Source organism: Porcisia hertigi, chromosome 36 (assembly GCF_017918235.1).
Source record: "Porcisia hertigi strain C119 chromosome 36, whole genome shotgun sequence".
Lineage (NCBI taxonomy): Eukaryota > Euglenozoa > Kinetoplastea > Trypanosomatida > Trypanosomatidae > Porcisia > Porcisia hertigi.
This window is the reverse complement of record NC_090595.1, coordinates 3,096,164-3,113,957: the sequence shown is the minus strand read 5'-3', so window position 1 is coordinate 3,113,957 and position 17,794 is coordinate 3,096,164. Positions and strand designations below refer to the sequence as shown.

At 54.5% G+C, this 17,794-nt stretch overlaps 6 protein-coding genes across 6 annotated transcripts; all 6 read left to right on the top strand.

Annotated features, from left to right (window-relative positions):
- Positions 1-121: 121 nt before the first annotated feature.
- JKF63_00791 (uncharacterized protein) lies at positions 122-1,783 on the top strand (the record flags this gene model as incomplete). Its single annotated transcript, XM_067896840.1, has 1 exon — positions 122-1,783. One exon carries the CDS (start codon positions 122-124, stop codon positions 1,781-1,783), a length of 1,662 nt encoding a protein of 553 aa, XP_067752997.1.
- Positions 1,784-3,862: 2,079 nt separating this feature from the next.
- Positions 3,863-4,699, top strand: JKF63_00790 (uncharacterized protein; the record flags this gene model as incomplete). Its single annotated transcript, XM_067896839.1, has 1 exon — positions 3,863-4,699. One exon carries the CDS (start codon positions 3,863-3,865, stop codon positions 4,697-4,699), a length of 837 nt encoding a protein of 278 aa, XP_067752996.1.
- Positions 4,700-6,730: 2,031 nt separating this feature from the next.
- On the top strand, positions 6,731-7,471 carry JKF63_00789 (uncharacterized protein; the record flags this gene model as incomplete). Its single annotated transcript, XM_067896838.1, has 1 exon — positions 6,731-7,471. The coding sequence occupies one exon, from the start codon at positions 6,731-6,733 to the stop codon at positions 7,469-7,471; it is 741 nt and encodes a 246-aa protein (XP_067752995.1).
- A 1,167-nt stretch (positions 7,472-8,638) lies between these two features.
- On the top strand, positions 8,639-9,433 carry JKF63_00788 (uncharacterized protein; the record flags this gene model as incomplete). The annotated part of the gene is made up of 1 exon (XM_067896837.1): positions 8,639-9,433. One exon carries the CDS (start codon positions 8,639-8,641, stop codon positions 9,431-9,433), a length of 795 nt encoding a protein of 264 aa, XP_067752994.1.
- Positions 9,434-10,589: 1,156 nt separating this feature from the next.
- JKF63_00787 (uncharacterized protein) lies at positions 10,590-13,493 on the top strand (the record flags this gene model as incomplete). The annotated part of the gene is made up of 1 exon (XM_067896836.1): positions 10,590-13,493. One exon carries the CDS (start codon positions 10,590-10,592, stop codon positions 13,491-13,493), a length of 2,904 nt encoding a protein of 967 aa, XP_067752993.1.
- A 2,499-nt stretch (positions 13,494-15,992) lies between these two features.
- On the top strand, positions 15,993-16,820 carry JKF63_00786 (uncharacterized protein; the record flags this gene model as incomplete). Its single annotated transcript, XM_067896835.1, has 1 exon — positions 15,993-16,820. The coding sequence occupies one exon, from the start codon at positions 15,993-15,995 to the stop codon at positions 16,818-16,820; it is 828 nt and encodes a 275-aa protein (XP_067752992.1).
- Between the last annotated feature and the right edge of the window lie 974 nt (positions 16,821-17,794).

Here is a 17,794-nt window from a genome sequence, read left to right as displayed (position 1 = left end):
TCAGACGTGCTGCTTGGCGTTCCAGCGTATCCCCCACTTTTTTTCTTTTCCCTCCCGGAAAAGAGTCGAGACCACCGTTCTCGTGTACCCCTCCGCCTCTCCTCTCTCCCCCATCACAAGAATGGTTCAGCTTTCGCTTATCGAGGAGATTAAGGACAGGGCGTCGCGCCTTATTCCTACTGCTTATATGGAAATTGTGGAGGAGTGCACTGCCCCACACCTCCTCATCCCAACGTACGAGCATGTCAAGTTTCTCTGCGACACGGTGAATAGGAAACCTGAGGCTATCATTGACGTCGTGCGGGCCCTACGGCGCCGGATTACGGACGCGAATGTTGCTGTCAAGCACCTCACGATCCAGCTGCTGGAGCCCATGTTCAAGAATTGCCCCACACCTTTTCATATCCAGATAGCGGCACAAAAAGGTCTTTTGCGCGATCTCGTCGCTGTAGGATGCCTCCACCCCACCACTGGGCGTGCAATGCAAGCGAAGGAGGCAGCACTTCTGCTGATTCTCAACCTCAGCATTTGGTTTCGCGGTCACCCCGCCAGGGAAACGCACATCCTCACAACACTCGCCGACGATGTGCGGAAGGAGTTGGGTCCCAATTGCTTTGAAGGCCTGGAACCGCAACGGGATGCGCGCATAAAAGTCCAGGTAAACGCTCCAAACCACCCTCGGCAACAGTCGGAGCAACAGGCAGATGCTAGCCGTGGCGACCACGGGCCCCGCTCACACGGTCAACGCCGGGAGAGGCGCAGTATTGTAAACGCCATTCCGATCGACCTCCCTACACCTGAGCGTGTTTCGGCCATGCTGGAGACGTGCATAGCTTTTTCCGAGTATGTGAGCAACGCCGAGATGAATCCCGAAATGCCCATGTGCGATGATGAAGTGGTGCAGAGTTACATGTCTCAGGTACGGAAGGATCATGAATACGTAACCATTCTCCTCTCCTCGAACCTACAGGTGGACCGAGACTTGCAGCAGACCGTTTCAGAAAGTCAGTCCGCTGTGATGAAGAAAGTCGAAGATGTAATTGCGCAGCAGAAACGTGACGCCACACTTGCCGGGCAGCCAACAACGCCTTCAGCGCGTCAGCACACGGCAGTGCGGTCCGCTGGTGACACGGAACAGCCCTTTGGCAGCTCGCCCTCTTTGCAAGTGACCGCGATGCCATTACGCGATACACCGCCGCACGCTGAGATACCCAGCGGGACCACGGGCGTGGCAGGCGGTTTTTCAGCGCCAGTTGCCTCGCCCCCCAGCGCCGCTGCGCCAACGGTGGAGGACTTGTTTGGAGGTGCGCAGTCTGCGCCACAGGCGGCAGCGTTGATGTCCACGTCCCTGGAGCTTTCTTCGGATGATGCGGCGTCAGCACATGTGTCACCTCGGGAACCGTCGAGTGAGCGGACTGCTGCAGCGGCTGCACCCAGTTTGGGTGACGACGCAGAAACCCCGTCAGGTCATGTCCATGCGGCGACGCTGCCGTCACCCACAGAGCCACAAGCAATGGAGGAGGCCGAAGCTGAAGAGGCGCCAACAGAGCCGCAGGCAATGGAGGAGGCCGAAGCTGAAGAGGCGTCAACAGAGCCGCAGGCAATGGAGGAGGCCGAAGCTGAAGAGGCGCCAGCAGAGCCGCAGGCAATGGAGGAGGCCGAAGCTGAAGAGGCGCCAACAGAGCCGCAACCTTCAGCGCTGGAGTCCGCCCCAATGGCGACGACCCCACCCAGGGATGATGATGATTTTGATGCTTTTCTTGAAAGTCACACGGGCAGCTAAAAGTAGCAGGAAACACCGTTGCTTTGTAGCATTTGTCGACCATCTTTTTTCTTTTTTTTTTCGGGGGGGGGGAGGCGGATGACATTTCCTCATGGTGAGACTTTCGAGTTGCTCATAATCGTACGAGCATGAGTAGTGGTCAACGTCAAAGGAGTGTGGAGCAGACGTCTCTGTGAGTCCATCAAGTTGGGGATTGCACGAGCGGGGTACGTTGAATTTCTCTTCTGCCCCCTTGCGAATAGGGGCTTGTTCACTTTCCTCCTCCGGGTTTCTTTTTGGCTCTCCCCCCCCCCCCCTCCCCCCCTCAATAAAAAAAAGGGAGGTAGTGGGGGGCTAAGTCCTCGCGACAGCCTCGTGCGCATGGATTTTATTCTACCGTATTTCCTTTCCTGATGTGCGCTCTTCCCTTTCGGATGGTGGGAAGGTGGTGGTGGAGGGGGTCTCAATAATGCACCCCTTTGACTTTTATCTGTTTTGTTTTGGTGTGTCTGTTGCTGGCGATTTTATCGCACACGTTGAGAGATGTGCATAAGTGTATGCGTTCTCATCCATTCCCCTTGACTTGCTGCTTTGCGCGCTTTGGTGGACTTCGCTAATGAACGACACGCTTCTTCCCCCCTCCTCCCTTTCCCCTCCCACACAAACCTTGTATATATACTCATTTTGTCCACTCACTTTGGTGTCCTGACCAACTCACACACACACACACACACTTTTACCTGTGATGCGGGCACCTTACGCTGATGGCGCGCGTTCTCTCTCTCCCCGTGCAACATCCCTGGTCTCAGTGCCCTGTGCTTTTTCTATCTCTGGGTGTCTCCTCCGTTTTTATTCGCTTTTATCGTTCCAAGGCGCCAATCCCGCTTTTCTGGGATTGGGCAGTTCATTGTGTGATTGCCTCTTTTCCCTCTTTTGCTTCTTGTATTGCGGTTCTCTCCCGACGAAGAAAAGGGCAAAGGAGGGGGGGGGGTGACAACCTCACTTGCTCGCCTCTTCTGCTCCGGTGGCCATCTCGAAAGAAACTCGGGACGTGTCTACCCAGTGAAAAAAGAAAGAACGAGGAGGACAGGGAGAAGCCGCATCGAATACACTATCTTTAATTTTCTTACTTGGCAGGCGATCCCGCGTCGTATGCACTTAAACCGCGGCGGGTGAAGTATACAAATATGTGTCAATGGGGAGGGGGGGGGATCCGCTAGTGTTTGTTGTCTATGTTTTGTTTCTTACTTTTTCGTCCGTGAAATCTCTTCCGGTGAGCATGAGCAACCAAATAGCCTTCGAACTCTCCCATGGATTCACGGCATAGCGAGTGGCAGCCGCCAAGAGTGGGGTCGTCCTTCTTTGTTCCCACGAAGGGGCCGAAGAAACGCAGTCCCCATGACCCAAGCAATTCTAATCAAACCACACACAAACGCTTGCGCTTACTCCTCCGCTCTACTCCCGGCCCATTTCAGGGACATGGCACCACTTCCTTTCTTCCCTCTCCTGCCCACAACGCCCTAGACAAGCGAGGGGATGTGTATTTATGCCTTTAACCCATAGTCACCCATCAAACGACGATCGTTGTCGAGCGTGATCGGAACAGCACCCGTGGCTAAAGCAGGCCGACATTGTCTGCCCCTCCCTCCCTCCTCTCCCGCTCCCCGGGAGTTGAAAAGAAAGTCGCACAGCAGCAGACGGAACTCCAGGCAAGGGGGTGGGGAAAAAAAAAGACACCGACCATCCGAGAAAAAGCAAAGGCGATGCCGCAGAGCCCACAACTCCTGAGGGGCTAGCGGGGGAGTGGATGTTTTTTTTTTTGCCTGGCAATTTCATCCGGCTCCTATCGCAATGGCGCTGGGTTAGCACTTCCTTTTTCGAAACGGCCCAATCGAATGCAGCGAACCATGAATCTCCAGAATCCTCCACTTCAGCCCCCGTGACGCCAGCAAAACGCGTAGTCGTTCTGCGGCCAACCCTCTCCACTGCCCCCTACACACACGTACACACACACACACACACACACACGCACACATACACACACACACACACACACACGCACACACACACACACTCACGCGTGCGCACAGAAAGGGAATTATGTCAGCGCCGCCGTCCTACAAAGATCTAGCAAGTGTGGTCGAGGCTTATTTGACGAAGGGCGACAATGTTCGCGGATGGTTGATAGATTCGAAACAGGACGGAGCGCCGAACCGCCTCGCTGCGTACCCCTTCGCCAGCCCCAAAGGTGTTGGTGTGCACCTTTCTTTGGAGTGCCCGGAATACCACACGACTTTTCAGTCGAAGATGTCCGCCGCTTTCAAGTCATGGCGGGAGTATCTGCCCACTGTCATATATCACGCCAAGGTCAACAACACGTCAAACAAAATCGAGGTGGACGCTGCTGTTCCTTCTCTCAAGGTGACGGCCAAGCACCCCGCCTTCACCGCCAACTGCAAAACGGCACTGCTCGACGGGTTTTCGACCGATGCAAATGTGACGACGCGTCTTTCAGATAAGGTTTATGCCGGCGCCTCGCTGCAGTACGATCCCAAGCGAAGCGGTGTGCGCGACTTCACCACCACCATTGTCCGCTATACGTGTCCAAACATTGGCAATGGTGATTTGCTTGGTCAGTACAGTCTGCGGAACGGTTTCTCTGTGCACATGCGCATCCCTCTGCACACCTACATGGATGTCGCCGTCATGGCAGAGCAGAAGCGCTTTATCGCCGGTGTGCAGACTCGCTCGCCATGTGGTGGTCGCTTCATGTTCAATACCAATGTCACAGACGGCACCTACACCATCACATCTATCCGGAACATGAATGACATATGGAAGATTACAGCGACGATGACAGCCCCGTTCGCTCCCGATAAAGGTGCTCTGGCGCCGCGCTTCGGCCTCAAGTTCACCCACATGGACGCCAGTGACTAAGCACTCAAGTTGGAACGCCGCCGTCGAGCTCGATCGCAGGGATTTCAATTTGATATTCTCCCACTGCAGCATTTCAGCAGGGCTGGGCGAAAAGGGAGGAGCTCTGCGCTCTATCGGGCCACCGAGCGTGTGGTTGCCTCTCTCTCGGATGTTTTTGATCTTCCACACAACATGAAATGCGTTCATCTTCACACCAGGTTCAGCTTCTCAACCGACCCGTCGTGTGGTGCGAAACACCGCTACACGAGCAGTGCAGCTGTGGTCGACGCCGTCATCTCCGCGTGGTCTCGGCGCGCCAAGGGGTTTGCTGGCAGCCCCGCCACGGGGCGGCATCCCTCGGGGGGAGACTCAAGCACCACACCAGTGGGCAAGGAAGGGCGGGGGTGAGCTACGCTCGAGCCACGCTGCCACATGGCCCCTCACAGGGAGAGCACAGACCTGTGGCGTCGTCGCAACACCACTCTCCCGGAGATGACAGTCGATACGCGCGTAGCGGTACATTGCCTCGTCTCTCTCACGTTGCAGACGTCTGCCTCCTCCCCCCCCATCACCTCCCGTCCCTTTGTGTGTGTGTGATTTATTCCCTTTGAACATATATATATATATATATTGTAGCCTCTCTTGTACTCCACCCTTATCTCTACCGTATCTTCCGTTTCCTCGGCGCACCTGCAGGCAGCGCCTCATAGCTCTCCCGTGCGCTTGTCTATGAATGTGCACTGCATTGGTTGGAAACTCTTCGATGTTTGTCGACGAGCTTTCGCACTGGCAGCGCAGCTAGCGCTGTTGTTGCCTCAACTATCAACTAGTCCGCCTCTCAACACGTTGTAACCAGTAGACAACCGCTTGCACATCCCTCTATCGAGCTCCTTAAGACGCACTTTCCCCACGCGCGGCTGCGTTACTCCGCCAAGGTGACTAACTCTGTTTCTGACTTAGTGGCGCGTCCGTATGCCTTCGAGCAGCCTCGAAACAGTCGAGTGCTACCACTGCCCAACAAAGCTACCATCGGCTGGTGGATGTAGGCTTATCTTTTCACCGGTTCGATCACGTCGAAATGCGGGCACTCATGGATGTAGTCGACAGAGACGCCATGGTGGGATTCCTCCAAAAGCATTGGCCGCATCACGAACAATACTTCCAAGAGGTGCACTGCGGCTTTGCAAAGGGAAACGTACTGATCGAGTGTTTGGTGTTGATCTTCGGCTCGTTCCCCAAACGCGACAGTTACGCAAAGACTTTTAGTGCCTCTGGATTAAGTATCACCCACGGGGGGGGGGCGGTGGCAAGGGTCGCTCAGAGAGTCTGTACACTGAGGAGTAACGGACACAGCATAAACTCCACTCAGCTCCTTCATCAGGATTTGAAGTTTCTCCCTTGTTCTCTCTTTTCTGCTATTTCGACTTCACAAGGCCAAACGGAGAATAAGACGACCCGTTTCCAGTTGCTCGTCCCTTCCCCCCCCCTCAAATATGCGCGCACATTCAGGGTTGTGGGTCGTGCTCTCTCTGTTTTTTTTATTCTCCGGCGGGAGGGCCACACGAATCTGTGAGGTGAAGCGCACCTGCTCGGACCGGAAATTTCCGCGCTCATTGACGCAACTCTGTGCTTTTTCCCGAAATAATCAACAGAACTTCGCCCAATTAGAACAAAATGGGGGAAAACACGACACCTTTGCGCAAACGTAACGTCTCTAATCAATGAAATCATTCCGGCGCTTGGTGTTCAGTTTTGTTGCCTTTCTTCTTGCTACCTGCCCACATGACTCCCGACGAGGCTCTAATCATGAACACGATTCTATGAGATGCCTCATCTCCCTTTCTCCTCCTTTTTTCCCCTGGGACCACCTTACCTTTGTCTCTCCTTTGCACCCTCTGTCCGGTTTTACCGGAACTTTCGAAACCCCCCGATTTGGGATGGAAACTTTTTTTTCTCCTGCCACCTGTATTCCTTACACACCAACACCCGTTCCCCTGACTATTGCAGTCTTGCTACCTCAAGGTTTCCTTTACCCCCTCTTCACCTTCCACGATGTCCGCTGTGGAGTCTGGCTCGAAGGTTCTCCGGATGAAGGAGAGCGACGCGCAGAAGCTGCTGGCGATGCGCTGCCACATCGGTACACGCAACCAGAGCAGCGCGATGAAGAAGTACATCTACGGCCGCACGCCGGAGGGCAGCAACATCATTGACATTCACATGACGTGGGAGAAGCTGATCCTCGCTGCGCGCGTGATTGCTGCTGTGGAGAACCCGAAGGACGTGTGCGTGTGCTCGTCGCGCCTGTACGGTACCCGCGCCATCTACAAGTTCTCGCAGCACGTGGGCACGAGCTTCCACGGCGGCCGCTTCATCCCTGGTACGTTCACGAACCAGATCCAGAAGAAGTTCGTGCAGCCGCGCGTGCTTGTGGTGACGGACCCGCGCACGGACCACCAGGCCATCCGTGAGGCGTCGCTGGTGAACATCCCTGTGATTGCGCTGTGCGACACGGATGCGCCGCTGGAGTTTGTGGACATCGCGATTCCGTGCAACAACCGCGGCATCAAGTCGATTGGTATGATGTACTGGCTGCTTGCGCGCGAGGTGCTGCGCCTGCGCGGCACGATTGTGCGCTCCGTGCCGTGGGAGGAGAAGGTGGACCTGTTCTTCTACCGCGACCCCAACGAGGCTGCGGAGGAGAGCGCCGCTGCTGCCGCTGCTGCACCCGCCGCCGATGTCGAGGAGGGCTTCGGGTGGGTGGAGCGCACCGACGACAACGCGTGGGAGGCGTGAGGTGTTGTAGGGGAGAGTCTCAAGGTGCGATGAAAGAGAGGCGGACTAGACAAGTTCAGCAGGTATCTTCCCCTTCCCTCTCTGTTCCTACCCACCCTTGTTTCTCCCACAACGCGTTGACATCTCTTTTCGCGCGGCGTGTCTGGCTGAGGTCAAGCTGTGCTGTAAGTGCACAAAAAAGTGTTTTTTTTCTCCGTCAAGCTGATTTTCTCATTTCTTTTTTCCTTTTATTGGTCAACGCGGCGGCGGCGGCGAAGGGAGAGGGTGACTCTCCTTCGACGATTCAAAGCGGTTTGCTGGGTGTCTGACGTTCGATGAGGGAATCGACCCTTTCACAACGGTATGCCCACAGCACTGCGCATTGGATCGGGTTTCTCCCCCGGGGGCTTACTTTGTATGCATTTCGAACTCAAAAAAAACGTTCCAATTCGTTAACAGGTTGATGCAACGCGTGTATGCACCGCCGAATCGACAGCGAGACGGCGTGCGTGTGTGTGTCGGTTCCGCGCAGCGGGGGGGGGCACTCCTTTTTCGTTCCTTTTGGCGAAAGGGGAGGGGATGGCAATCCTGCTCAGCTTCAGCCACGGTATGCGAGCACTGCCACGATGAGCGCTTGAAGTAGTGCGCTCTGCAGTCGTGGAAAAGGGCTTGCTACGCGAATGAAGATGTACGACAAGCAACATGCACACCTAGTTTTGCGATCAAGACTTGAGGCGACCCTCCTCCGCGTTGTGCTATTTGTATTTAGGCAGCTCTAGGTGAATGACTTCCCCGTTTCTCGTCCATCAAACTCCCTGTTTTTGCCGTCTCTCTCCTCCGGTGTGTCTGTGTGTGTGTCTGTGTGCGTGCGCATGGTTCGTTTATCACATCTTCACTGATATGAGGCATGTCTCAGTGCCCAGCTCATCTCTCTCTCTCTCTCTGACAGCGCCTGTACTGTCTGTGTTTTTTGGCAGCTAGGGCTGTAGTCTTCGCCCGTTGAGGCATAACAAGTCTTCCTTGATTACTTTTTTTCTACGCGACACTTGCACAGTGAGTGCGGGCTACGTGATTTACGCAACTGTTCCGCCCCCCCCCCCCCCTCCCCTCCTTCCTTTACCCCAACGGAACTTACTTTCAACTGTGTCTTGTTTGTTTGTTCTTGCACCTGGTTTGAGTAGTTCGCAAATGGACCAATCGTTGTCTTGCTCTGGCCGTGTGTGTCGTTGCTGCTACGGCGAAATAGCGGAGATCGTGGCTGCCGTTGACGGCATGTACACCCTGCAAACAAAACGGAGGGGCACGGCGCATCAGCTAAACGTGATCTGGCGCGTGTTAGGTGAACAGTTGGAGGAAATGCTCATCAAGAAGCGGTCCGGGATCGTGCTGGACTTTCTGCACGCCAGCGTCAAAGTGCAGCGCGTCATGCTCTTTGATAAATCTACCGCCACCGAACTGAAGCCACAGTTGGTCCTGTTGCCAGATTTCACATCGAAGTTTCACCTTGCCAATGTGCTGGAGATGCGAGATGCGCATTACCACGCAACCGTTCCTGACTCGGTCAGCTACACGACCATCGCTTCCATTGTTGGTGCAGACCGTTTCGTTGTCGAGGCGGCTGTGAAAGACTCGATACGCGAGATTGGAAAGTATCTGCAACGCAACACCGCCTCGACGCTCACGATTGACATTGGCATAGGCTTTCTGGAGTTTCAAGGCCGAACGTATCGTATGAAGTGGAGCACTGACTTTCTGGCTCGCATGCAGGCATCTGCTGGGCCTGCCGAGGTGGTGGTGCCGTATGATCCGCCATCACGGACGCTCGGCGGTCCGAATGCACCGTGCCGATATCAAAAGAACTGCACTTCAGAGAACTTGCTGCAGTCCCAAGTTCACAGCACCCTGTTGGCCGAGTCCCGTGTAACCGCCGCAGAACTGAATGATGGTTTAGGCGGCTCCTCGTATCGCAGAACCCACTGGTAATCATCAGTAAGTGAGATGGCGTGCCTGAGTCCCACGGTGTGGCTTCAGAGTCTGTATTCCTCTTTGGTATGCTCGATGATCGCTATAATTTGTCCACGTTATGAAGCAGGGGAATGTCAAACCATGAAATCGGCAAGTAGGCTCGCATACCCGCTGATACTAGTGATTTCTCTCTCAGCACACACACACACACACACACACACGCCCTCCTCTCCTTACATATGCTCTGTTCTTCCCAACTCCCGGTGTGTGGTGGTGTCTAACCATCTAACTTTTCCCCCTTGCCATCAATGTTATTCTCATGTGTGATTACTGTATGTACACTAGACTGGAACCGCCCCCCCCCTCCCCCTCTACCTTTCCCCTGAAGGGTGGAATGGCCGGCACTTTGCTGCCAATCCCTGTGTCAACGACTTTTCGTTTTAGATTCGGCACAATCCTTTTATGTTCGCTCTAACCACCAACATTTCAAAGTATGCGCACTGTAGGTTCGAACAGTCTCGAGAGCGAGCAATGAACGATGAAGCGCCACCGCAGCTCTCCAACGAGGAGGCAAGCTGCCCTGTACCATATGTGCTGAGAGGTACCTGCGTGTGTCACTAGCCTCACCCTGAGCGTTTCTGTAAGACATCATAACATTTGATCATATGCGTATCCGAGTATGCCTCCCGTTTTCTCTAAGGGCCGCTTACAGCTCTCCTCTCATTATTACCGTGAGGGACCAGCTTATCTCATCTCCTTCTCTCTTCCGGTCTACGCTTCATTGTCTGCTCTTTTTTTTTGGCTCTTTCCATGTGCTGCGCTGGTATTTTCTCGCCGGTCTCTCTCTCTCTTTCCTGTTTTGTTTCGTTTTCTGGACCCACCGTATTGCAACTCATGTGAACGTGTGCACTTTATACTAATCATCCCTTTCAACTTGCGCGCGCACCTGCCAGTCGACCCCGCCCCCCCTTCCTCCTCCTTCTCGTCCCCCCCTTTTTTTTTACCGGAGATCACGGTAAAAGAATACGTACATTTTTATTTAAAAAATTGATCTTTTTTCCCCTCTCTTTCTGCGTTTGTTTCTCGTTTTTTTTCTCCGTCTTTTGATTCCGCTACTCGTCGACGTACAAGTCCAAACTCGCGAGTTTTCAAGCAAAGAAGAAAAACGAAGAAAATGCAGGGAGGAGCCCCGCACAACGCGAATCCGTACGCCGGATACCCAAGCAGCTACCCGCCACAAAATGGTATGCAAGGATACCCACAGCAGGCGGGGCGCGGCGGCGGCACTGGCTACTACCCAGCGCAGGCCCAGCAACCGCAGCAGATGGCCCCTCAGCAAACCCCGCAGATGGCTGCGCAGCAGTACAGCGGCTACAACCAAACATACCCCCAGCAATACGCTGCGCGCGGAGGGTACCAGCAGCCGCAGACCCAGCAGACCCAGCAGCCCCAGCCCCAGCCCCAGCAGCAGCAGCAGCAACCGCAGCCTCAGCAGCAGCAGGTTCAGCAACCTCAACAAGGCTACGCTCCTCGAGGTGGCTACTACCAGGGCGGTGGTCCGTACGGTGGCGTCGGCATGCAGCAGGGGTACCCCGGCTCCGCGGGTGTAATGAGCCGCGGTGGTTATGGCCAGGGCTACTACCCTGCTCAGCAGCAGCAGGGTTACTACAACCAGGGCTACAACAACAACTATGCACCGGCGGTGCGTGGAGGCTTCCAGGGTGGTGCGTACGGCGGGCAACACCAACAACCCCACCAGCAGCAGCACCAACAGCACCAACAGCAACAGCAGCAGCAGCCGTACCACCAACCATTCGGTCGTGGCGGCCGTGGCGGGCCGGCTGGGTCCCAGCGCGGTGGTCGTGGAGCAGGTCGCGGCCGCGGTGGGCGCATGTTCGAGTCGTACGCTGTCGTCCATCTCGACAGCTACGCGCAGCTGGAGGAGGTCGGCCGAAAGGGTGCAACAGAGACGATTGTCACGCCGGAGGTGCTTTCCTCACTGCGTGCGCGCGCCCGCGGCAGTGCGATCCGTGTTCTGGTCATCATTCAGAAGAAGTACGCCGCTGCCTGTCTGTCTATTCCCCGTAGTAACGACGACACACTCCTCTCGGAAAAGACAGCTGAGACGTTTATGGGGGTCCCTTACGTGATTGTCGGCCATGCTGAGCGCCTTATCGAACTGGCGAACGGTGCCGCTATCCAGGGTCCCGTGTTCAGCACATTCCGCTCCCTTATGATGCTCCTGACACCATTTGACAAGCCGCAGACGGCACCGGAGGAGGGCGCCACGCCGGTGAACCTGCAGGAAAAGACCACTGATGAGCTCCTCGAGGCGATCCCAAAGGACATCGCCACCTACGAAGCGGTCCTAACCGAGATGGCAGCTGACTCGGACGAGTCCACGAAGCTCTTCAGTCGTCTCATGCGGTTTGCGGATACCGAGGACGGCGGCCAGCAGCAAGCTGATGGACAAGACGAAGGCGAGGACGCTGAGGATAACCCCAACGAAGGCGAGGAGCCCGAGGAGGGAGAAGAACGCAAGGCTGCGGCAGCTGACAAATCGGTGGAGGTTGCCGCCGGCTCGAAGAAGACTGTGAAGCGCACGCTCATGTCATCGCCACAGGGCATTCGAATTTTGCGCACTGCCCTCGCTGTCAGCAGTAAGCGACAGATCTTCTTTGAGAAGATGGCGCCTCCGCCGCCAAACCCGGAGGGCAACCCCCTCAATCGCATCGAATGGAGCGCCTCACTGCGCCTTATCGATCCGCTGTTGCACTACCCGCTCCTATCAGACCTTGTTTTCCAGTTCTTTGGCGTCGTTCCCCTTGGCTCGGGGGCCGCAAAGCCCCCTAAGGCGAAGGTGCATGAGGTGAAGGTTCTGTGTGACGCCATCGCACGCTACGGTGTGCAGCTGACCAGCTCCGCCAGCTGCGGCAACACCATTCTGGCTCTTTTGCAGGCCATGGACCCCCAGCACGCCAAGGTTAGCGTCGCTGAGCGAGCTGTGGAGGAGTCCAACAAAAAGCCTGGCCTCAAGAGAGGCCGCGAGGCGGGGGAGGCTGAAGCAAACTCCGATGACGGTGCGCAGAAGGCGAAGACGGAGGATGCGCCGGAGAACGCGGAGGAGGCAACGCCGGAAACGCCGGAGGCGAAGCAGGCCCCTGGCAGCCTCGCCGAGTACAAAAGTTCGACAGCGCCGATGGACTGGCATCTGTACTACGCTGTTGCTGAGTCGTGGTGCACCGGCGAGCAACCCTTGTTGCGTCGCAAGCGGACGCGCTATGTCACGCAGGCGCAGCTCGATGCCGATGCCGCTGCTGCGGAAAAGCCGGCAACGGTTGAGAGTCGCCTGCGGTACGTTGGCCACCACCTCATCGGCTCTTTTGTTCTGCGCTACATGACGCCGATCTTCGCTGACGTTGTGCTCGCCGCACTCAAGAGTCCCGCTAGCCGAAAGAAAAAGGAGCATGATACGTTTGTTCAGAACTGCGAGACGATTCTCACGACTCTGGCGGGCACATGGTCGACCAGGGATGCAAGCTTTACGGAGGGAAATATCTACCGAAATCTCTTGACGAGCCTCGCGTGCCGTGCTGTGCCGGGCACCCTCATCGAGGAGAACATGCGCACGCTACTTGACCGCATCATTGACACCATCTTCGACTCCTCGAAGGAGAAGTACCAGTCTCACTGTGTTCAGGAGGCGCTAACTGTGGCTCGACAGACAAAAGATGGGGGCCGGTTCACACTCCAGGTTGCACGTGCGTTGATGAATAAGGGCGATGATTCGCTCATGAGCGTCGCCATCAGTCCATCTGGGAACTATGTGGTGCGCCACCTGTGCGGGCAGCTGACGGAATACGCAACGGGCAAGGTAGCTGCCGAGTCGGAGATGGTGGACGAGGCCAAGGAGTTGGAGGCGAAGTACTACAGCTTTATGACTGCCAGCCTTGCTAAGCTCAACAGAACTCAGTTTGGGAGGGGTCTCGCCGGGTGGCAAAGCGAACAGAGCAGCCGCCTCGGGGCCGCAAGCGCCCCGAGTGTGTCCGTTGAGCCGACCGCTTCGAACGCAGAGTAGGTGTGCCTCTGCGAAAGAGAACAAAAAACATCTTGAGGGGGAAGAGTAATGAGTCCTCATAGTCATCGACGTCGCCCTTGTTCCCCATCTTTCTCCAGATGGAAGGTCTCGTGCTGTGCGTTGTCTCATGACCTTTGTGCGCCTCCCCCCCTCCTCCCCCTTTTTCCCCCCATGTTCTGATTCTCTGTTCTCCATTTTCCTTTCTTTTTCTTCTGTGTCCTTCTGTGTCTGAATAGAGTTACAGGTTTGTGTTTTCGTGTGTCTGTGTGTCCCAGGGCAGGGATGGGGGTAGGGGGATAACCTGACAGCTGCAGTGACATCTCAAAGAGGCCGTCTTCTCAGCCGCCCCCACTTTTTTTTTCCTGCTGCGTAGAAATGAGGGCGCACTGAAAAAAAAAACAAAAAACGGACCCAACAACAAGAAAAAGAGGAAGAGGGGAGAAACAGATACGCGTGTGTGTGTGTTTGGTATTCACGACAAAGGCCGAAGAGTTTAAGCTAATAGGTACTGTGGAAGAATTGATGAGGGGGGGTGTAGAGAGAGAGGGGGGCAATATTGGTCAGCTAAACCGCATAAACATATATATATATATATATATATATATATATATTTGTATATATAGAAAAAAGGCTCTGTCGACACTTGTGGAGGCTGGAGGCGACACACGTACTGCAGTGCACCCGAGACGCGATGCTCTAATTGCCCGTGGTGCGAAAGAAACGCTCTCCTCCTCTCTCCCTCTCTTCCCCTCCCACCCAAACAGTCAAAAAAAAAAGAGAACTCAACATAAGAGAAAAAAGCAGCAGGTCACCTATCATTTAACTTTTAACTGGGACGGGGTGGAGGAAAAAGGGGGTGGGGGTGGGGGGTGTATATACGCTGACGCCGTGGGGTTGTGTTTTTGTCCCCTCATTTATTTTTGTTATCGCTTTCGCTGTATTTTTATTTTTGATCGAAGGATGAAAACGAGTCGACTCCTCAGATGGAGAGGAGCGCTGCGTATTTTCTGCGTAGAACGAGAAGTATTCCTCTCCTCTCCTCTCCTCTCTCCTCTTTCTCCCCTCCTCGCTAGCACAGCGCTGCCGTTGATGTCCTCTTTTGCATTTATCGTCGCTTTAGGTGTTTGTTGTTACGTGTGTGGGGGTCTAATTTTTTCTTCATGTGTGCGCACTCACGTGGTTCACGAGGGTTGCTGGAGTTGAGGAAGAGCCGTGCAAGGGTTTCCTCCTCATGTGCTTTGCTGGCACTCTTCACTTTATCTTTTCGGTTTAATTTTTTTTCTTCTGTGGTGCAAGATAGATGTAAGTGGGTGTGTGTCGCTGTGTAAGTGCGCTTGTGTGCGCGAATGTTTGAAGCTTCAACTACAGCGTTCTTGACGCTGTTTCGTTCTATATAAAAAAAGCAAGGAAACATGGGTGCGTGTATGCTTCATTTTTTTTATCGAGCTGATTTTGGTTTGTTCTCACAAGAGAAGTTATTGGAGGGCCAGGAGCATGCTGTGCCGGTGTAAAGGGATGTCAGTTGGTGGTCTAAGCAGTGCGTGTCGATGTGTTCAAAGTTTGTACCGGTAAAGTAATGCTCTTTTTTTTTCGGGCGCGTGTACTGTGTGTTTTTCTGTCTGTCTGTCTGTGTGTGTGTGCTTGTGTGAAGGTGTTTTGCTTCCTGGCCATATCAATAAAGGTATGACCGCCTCCCTTCTCTTTGGTTTCCTTGTTCTTCAATGGCTTCACACCACACAGGGCTGGGAGGTGTAATGGTATGCTGCACTTGCCAGGTCTGGTGTCTTTGTGGAGCAGCCAGGGGCGCGGACAGAGAGAGAAGGAAGGAAGATATTCGGTGCGAGTTTTATTTGTGTGCGGTGTGCGTTCTGTCGGACAAGGGCTCCCTCTCTACAGTGACGGCTGGCCTAGTCGCCTCAAATCGTGTAGGGAGCGTCCCCCAATGAAAATACTCGATGCAGACGCGCATTGTAGCTCCACGAGGGCACTTGTCACGCCTGTGCGTGCGTGCATCATGCCACCGTTGGTATTGTAAACAACAGCGGATGGTTCCCCGCACCCTCTATCATACCCCTCGTTCTTTATGCCATCTTTTTTCACAGATGTCACACAATTTCTTTTCCCCCGTCTTTTTTCTTTTGCGTCCCCGATTGCAATTTTTTTTGTCAACTCCGCTTCCATGCACGCCTCCGACGCGTGCGCGTTAAGTCGCACTATTGAATAATACACAGATCGTTATTCGCTCCCCCACTCCCCCACTCCCCCCCTCCCTCATCCCTGTGCGGCACCGATTGGCTCGCCGCATTTTAAACTCTCCCACTTTTGGCCTGGCGAGTGTAAACACTTCGTATTTGTTCTGTATTCGACGCTGACATGATTCGCTCTTGCCATCTGTCGCCGTCGAAGTACCGCTGTATTTGTCTCCTTAACCTGCGAGGCATACTACAAAAATCAGAGCGCAACAGCAACACCAAAGCGCACTGAAGAAGACGAAAAAAAATGGATGAGACGTACTCCCCAGAGAATATGGAGTATGAGTACGAGGATGAGGAGCTCGTGAGCTGGATTACGTGGTTCTGCGACTTGAAGGGAAATGAGTTCTTCTGCATGGTCGATCGAGAATTCATCACGGATGACTTCAACTTGACGGGATTGGCTCCAATAGTGCCGTTTTACCACTACGCATTGGAGCTGATCCTCGACGTGGAGTCAATGGAGAGCGACGGGCTCACGGAGCAGCAGAAGCGTCTAGTGGAAAGTTCTGCGGAGATCCTCTACGGTCTTATTCACGCTCGCTTCATTACCACCGGTCGCGGTTTAAAGCTAATGGAGGAAAAGTATGTGCAGGGTGAGTTTGGTAGTTGCCCTCGTGTCTTCTGCGAGGGGTTTGCGCTGCTTCCAGTGGGCCAGAGTGACGTGGTACGCGAAAGCTCCGTGAAGCTTTTTTGTCCTCGCTGTGAAGATATCTACCACCCGCGCTCTGTCCGCCACCGTAGCCTCGACGGTGCCTTCTGGGGTACCACTTTCCCTCATCTGCTGTTGATGCACCTGTGCGAGCGAGGCGTCTTGATCCCTCCGCCAGGGCAGCAGTACGTCCCGAAGGTATACGGCTTTCGCGTTCGCAAGCCCGGGACGCCTCTCATCACCAACAACGCAGATACTGGTGGGGGCGATGTGGCTTCCGTAGGGGCAGGGGATATGTCACGCAATACTGAGGGTAGGGCTCTCCACAAGGATGAGGAGGGTGGCGTCGCAGGGTCGAACGCCATGGATCTGCGGAAGGTCACAGAATCGTCCAGTTCTACTAGCTCAAAGAAAGCGGAATAGATGAGTCCTTGAATCGGATGATATGGAAGGTGAGGGAAGCGTCTACTTGTGCGGAGATACATCCCCATTCATGTATTTATATTCGCTTGTTTGCACACGCGGACGCACACAAAAATGGGCGTGGTCAAAGGGACTCCATCCGTTTTCAACTTGGTGCTTGACGTGGCGAAATCCAGGAAGAAAAAACAACATCTCTCTCTTTCTGGCTCCTTTTGCCCTGCAGCGCTTGCGGGGCATCGGACGGATCGACTGCTGCGGAGGAATGATGCATCCCCCCTCCCCCCTCCCCCGGTTCCCACATTATGTGGGTTCTGCGGCCTCCCCCCTCCAAACACGCATACACACACACACACACACACACAAACTTTCTTTTTTTCGTGCCGCGATCACAGTGGCTTCCTCGATTTGGGCTTACAAACCTGATGTCTCTAGGGTGTTTTACTTGGGGTGCAGGGATATCGGTGGCATCGTTTGTGAAGGCTTTCGTAACGAAGGCGCCTGGGGATGGACGAGCTACATGCCCAGATAGGACAGACCACAGAGAGGGGGGGGGGATTCCGTAGCAGAGAATTTCTGTGTCAGGCGCTCCGACCATTCCTGCTTCGCGTGTTTTTTTTCCTGTTTTGGCTGGTGCTTTGTGTTGAGTTACGCACTGTATTCGCGGTCGTGCCACTGGCTCATTCCTTCCTCCCTTTCTTGAGTGTGTGTGTGTGTGTTGTGACGTGTCTAAGTTTTGTTGTTTGCCCGTTTCTCATGAAGCACATTTTTTTTTTCATGGTGACTTCTTGTGCTTTCTTGCCCCTCCCTCCCTCTGCGATCTCAAAGGAAAAAAAGGGGGGGGGGCTACATAGTCTCATGACCACTGTGCGCACATATGTTGGCATTACATGCGTGCGTTTTTTTTTTCTGGTCCATCTGTCCTTACCTCGTCGAAGGTGTACTGCGCATGTGTCCGTGATGTGCAGGGTTTGCCT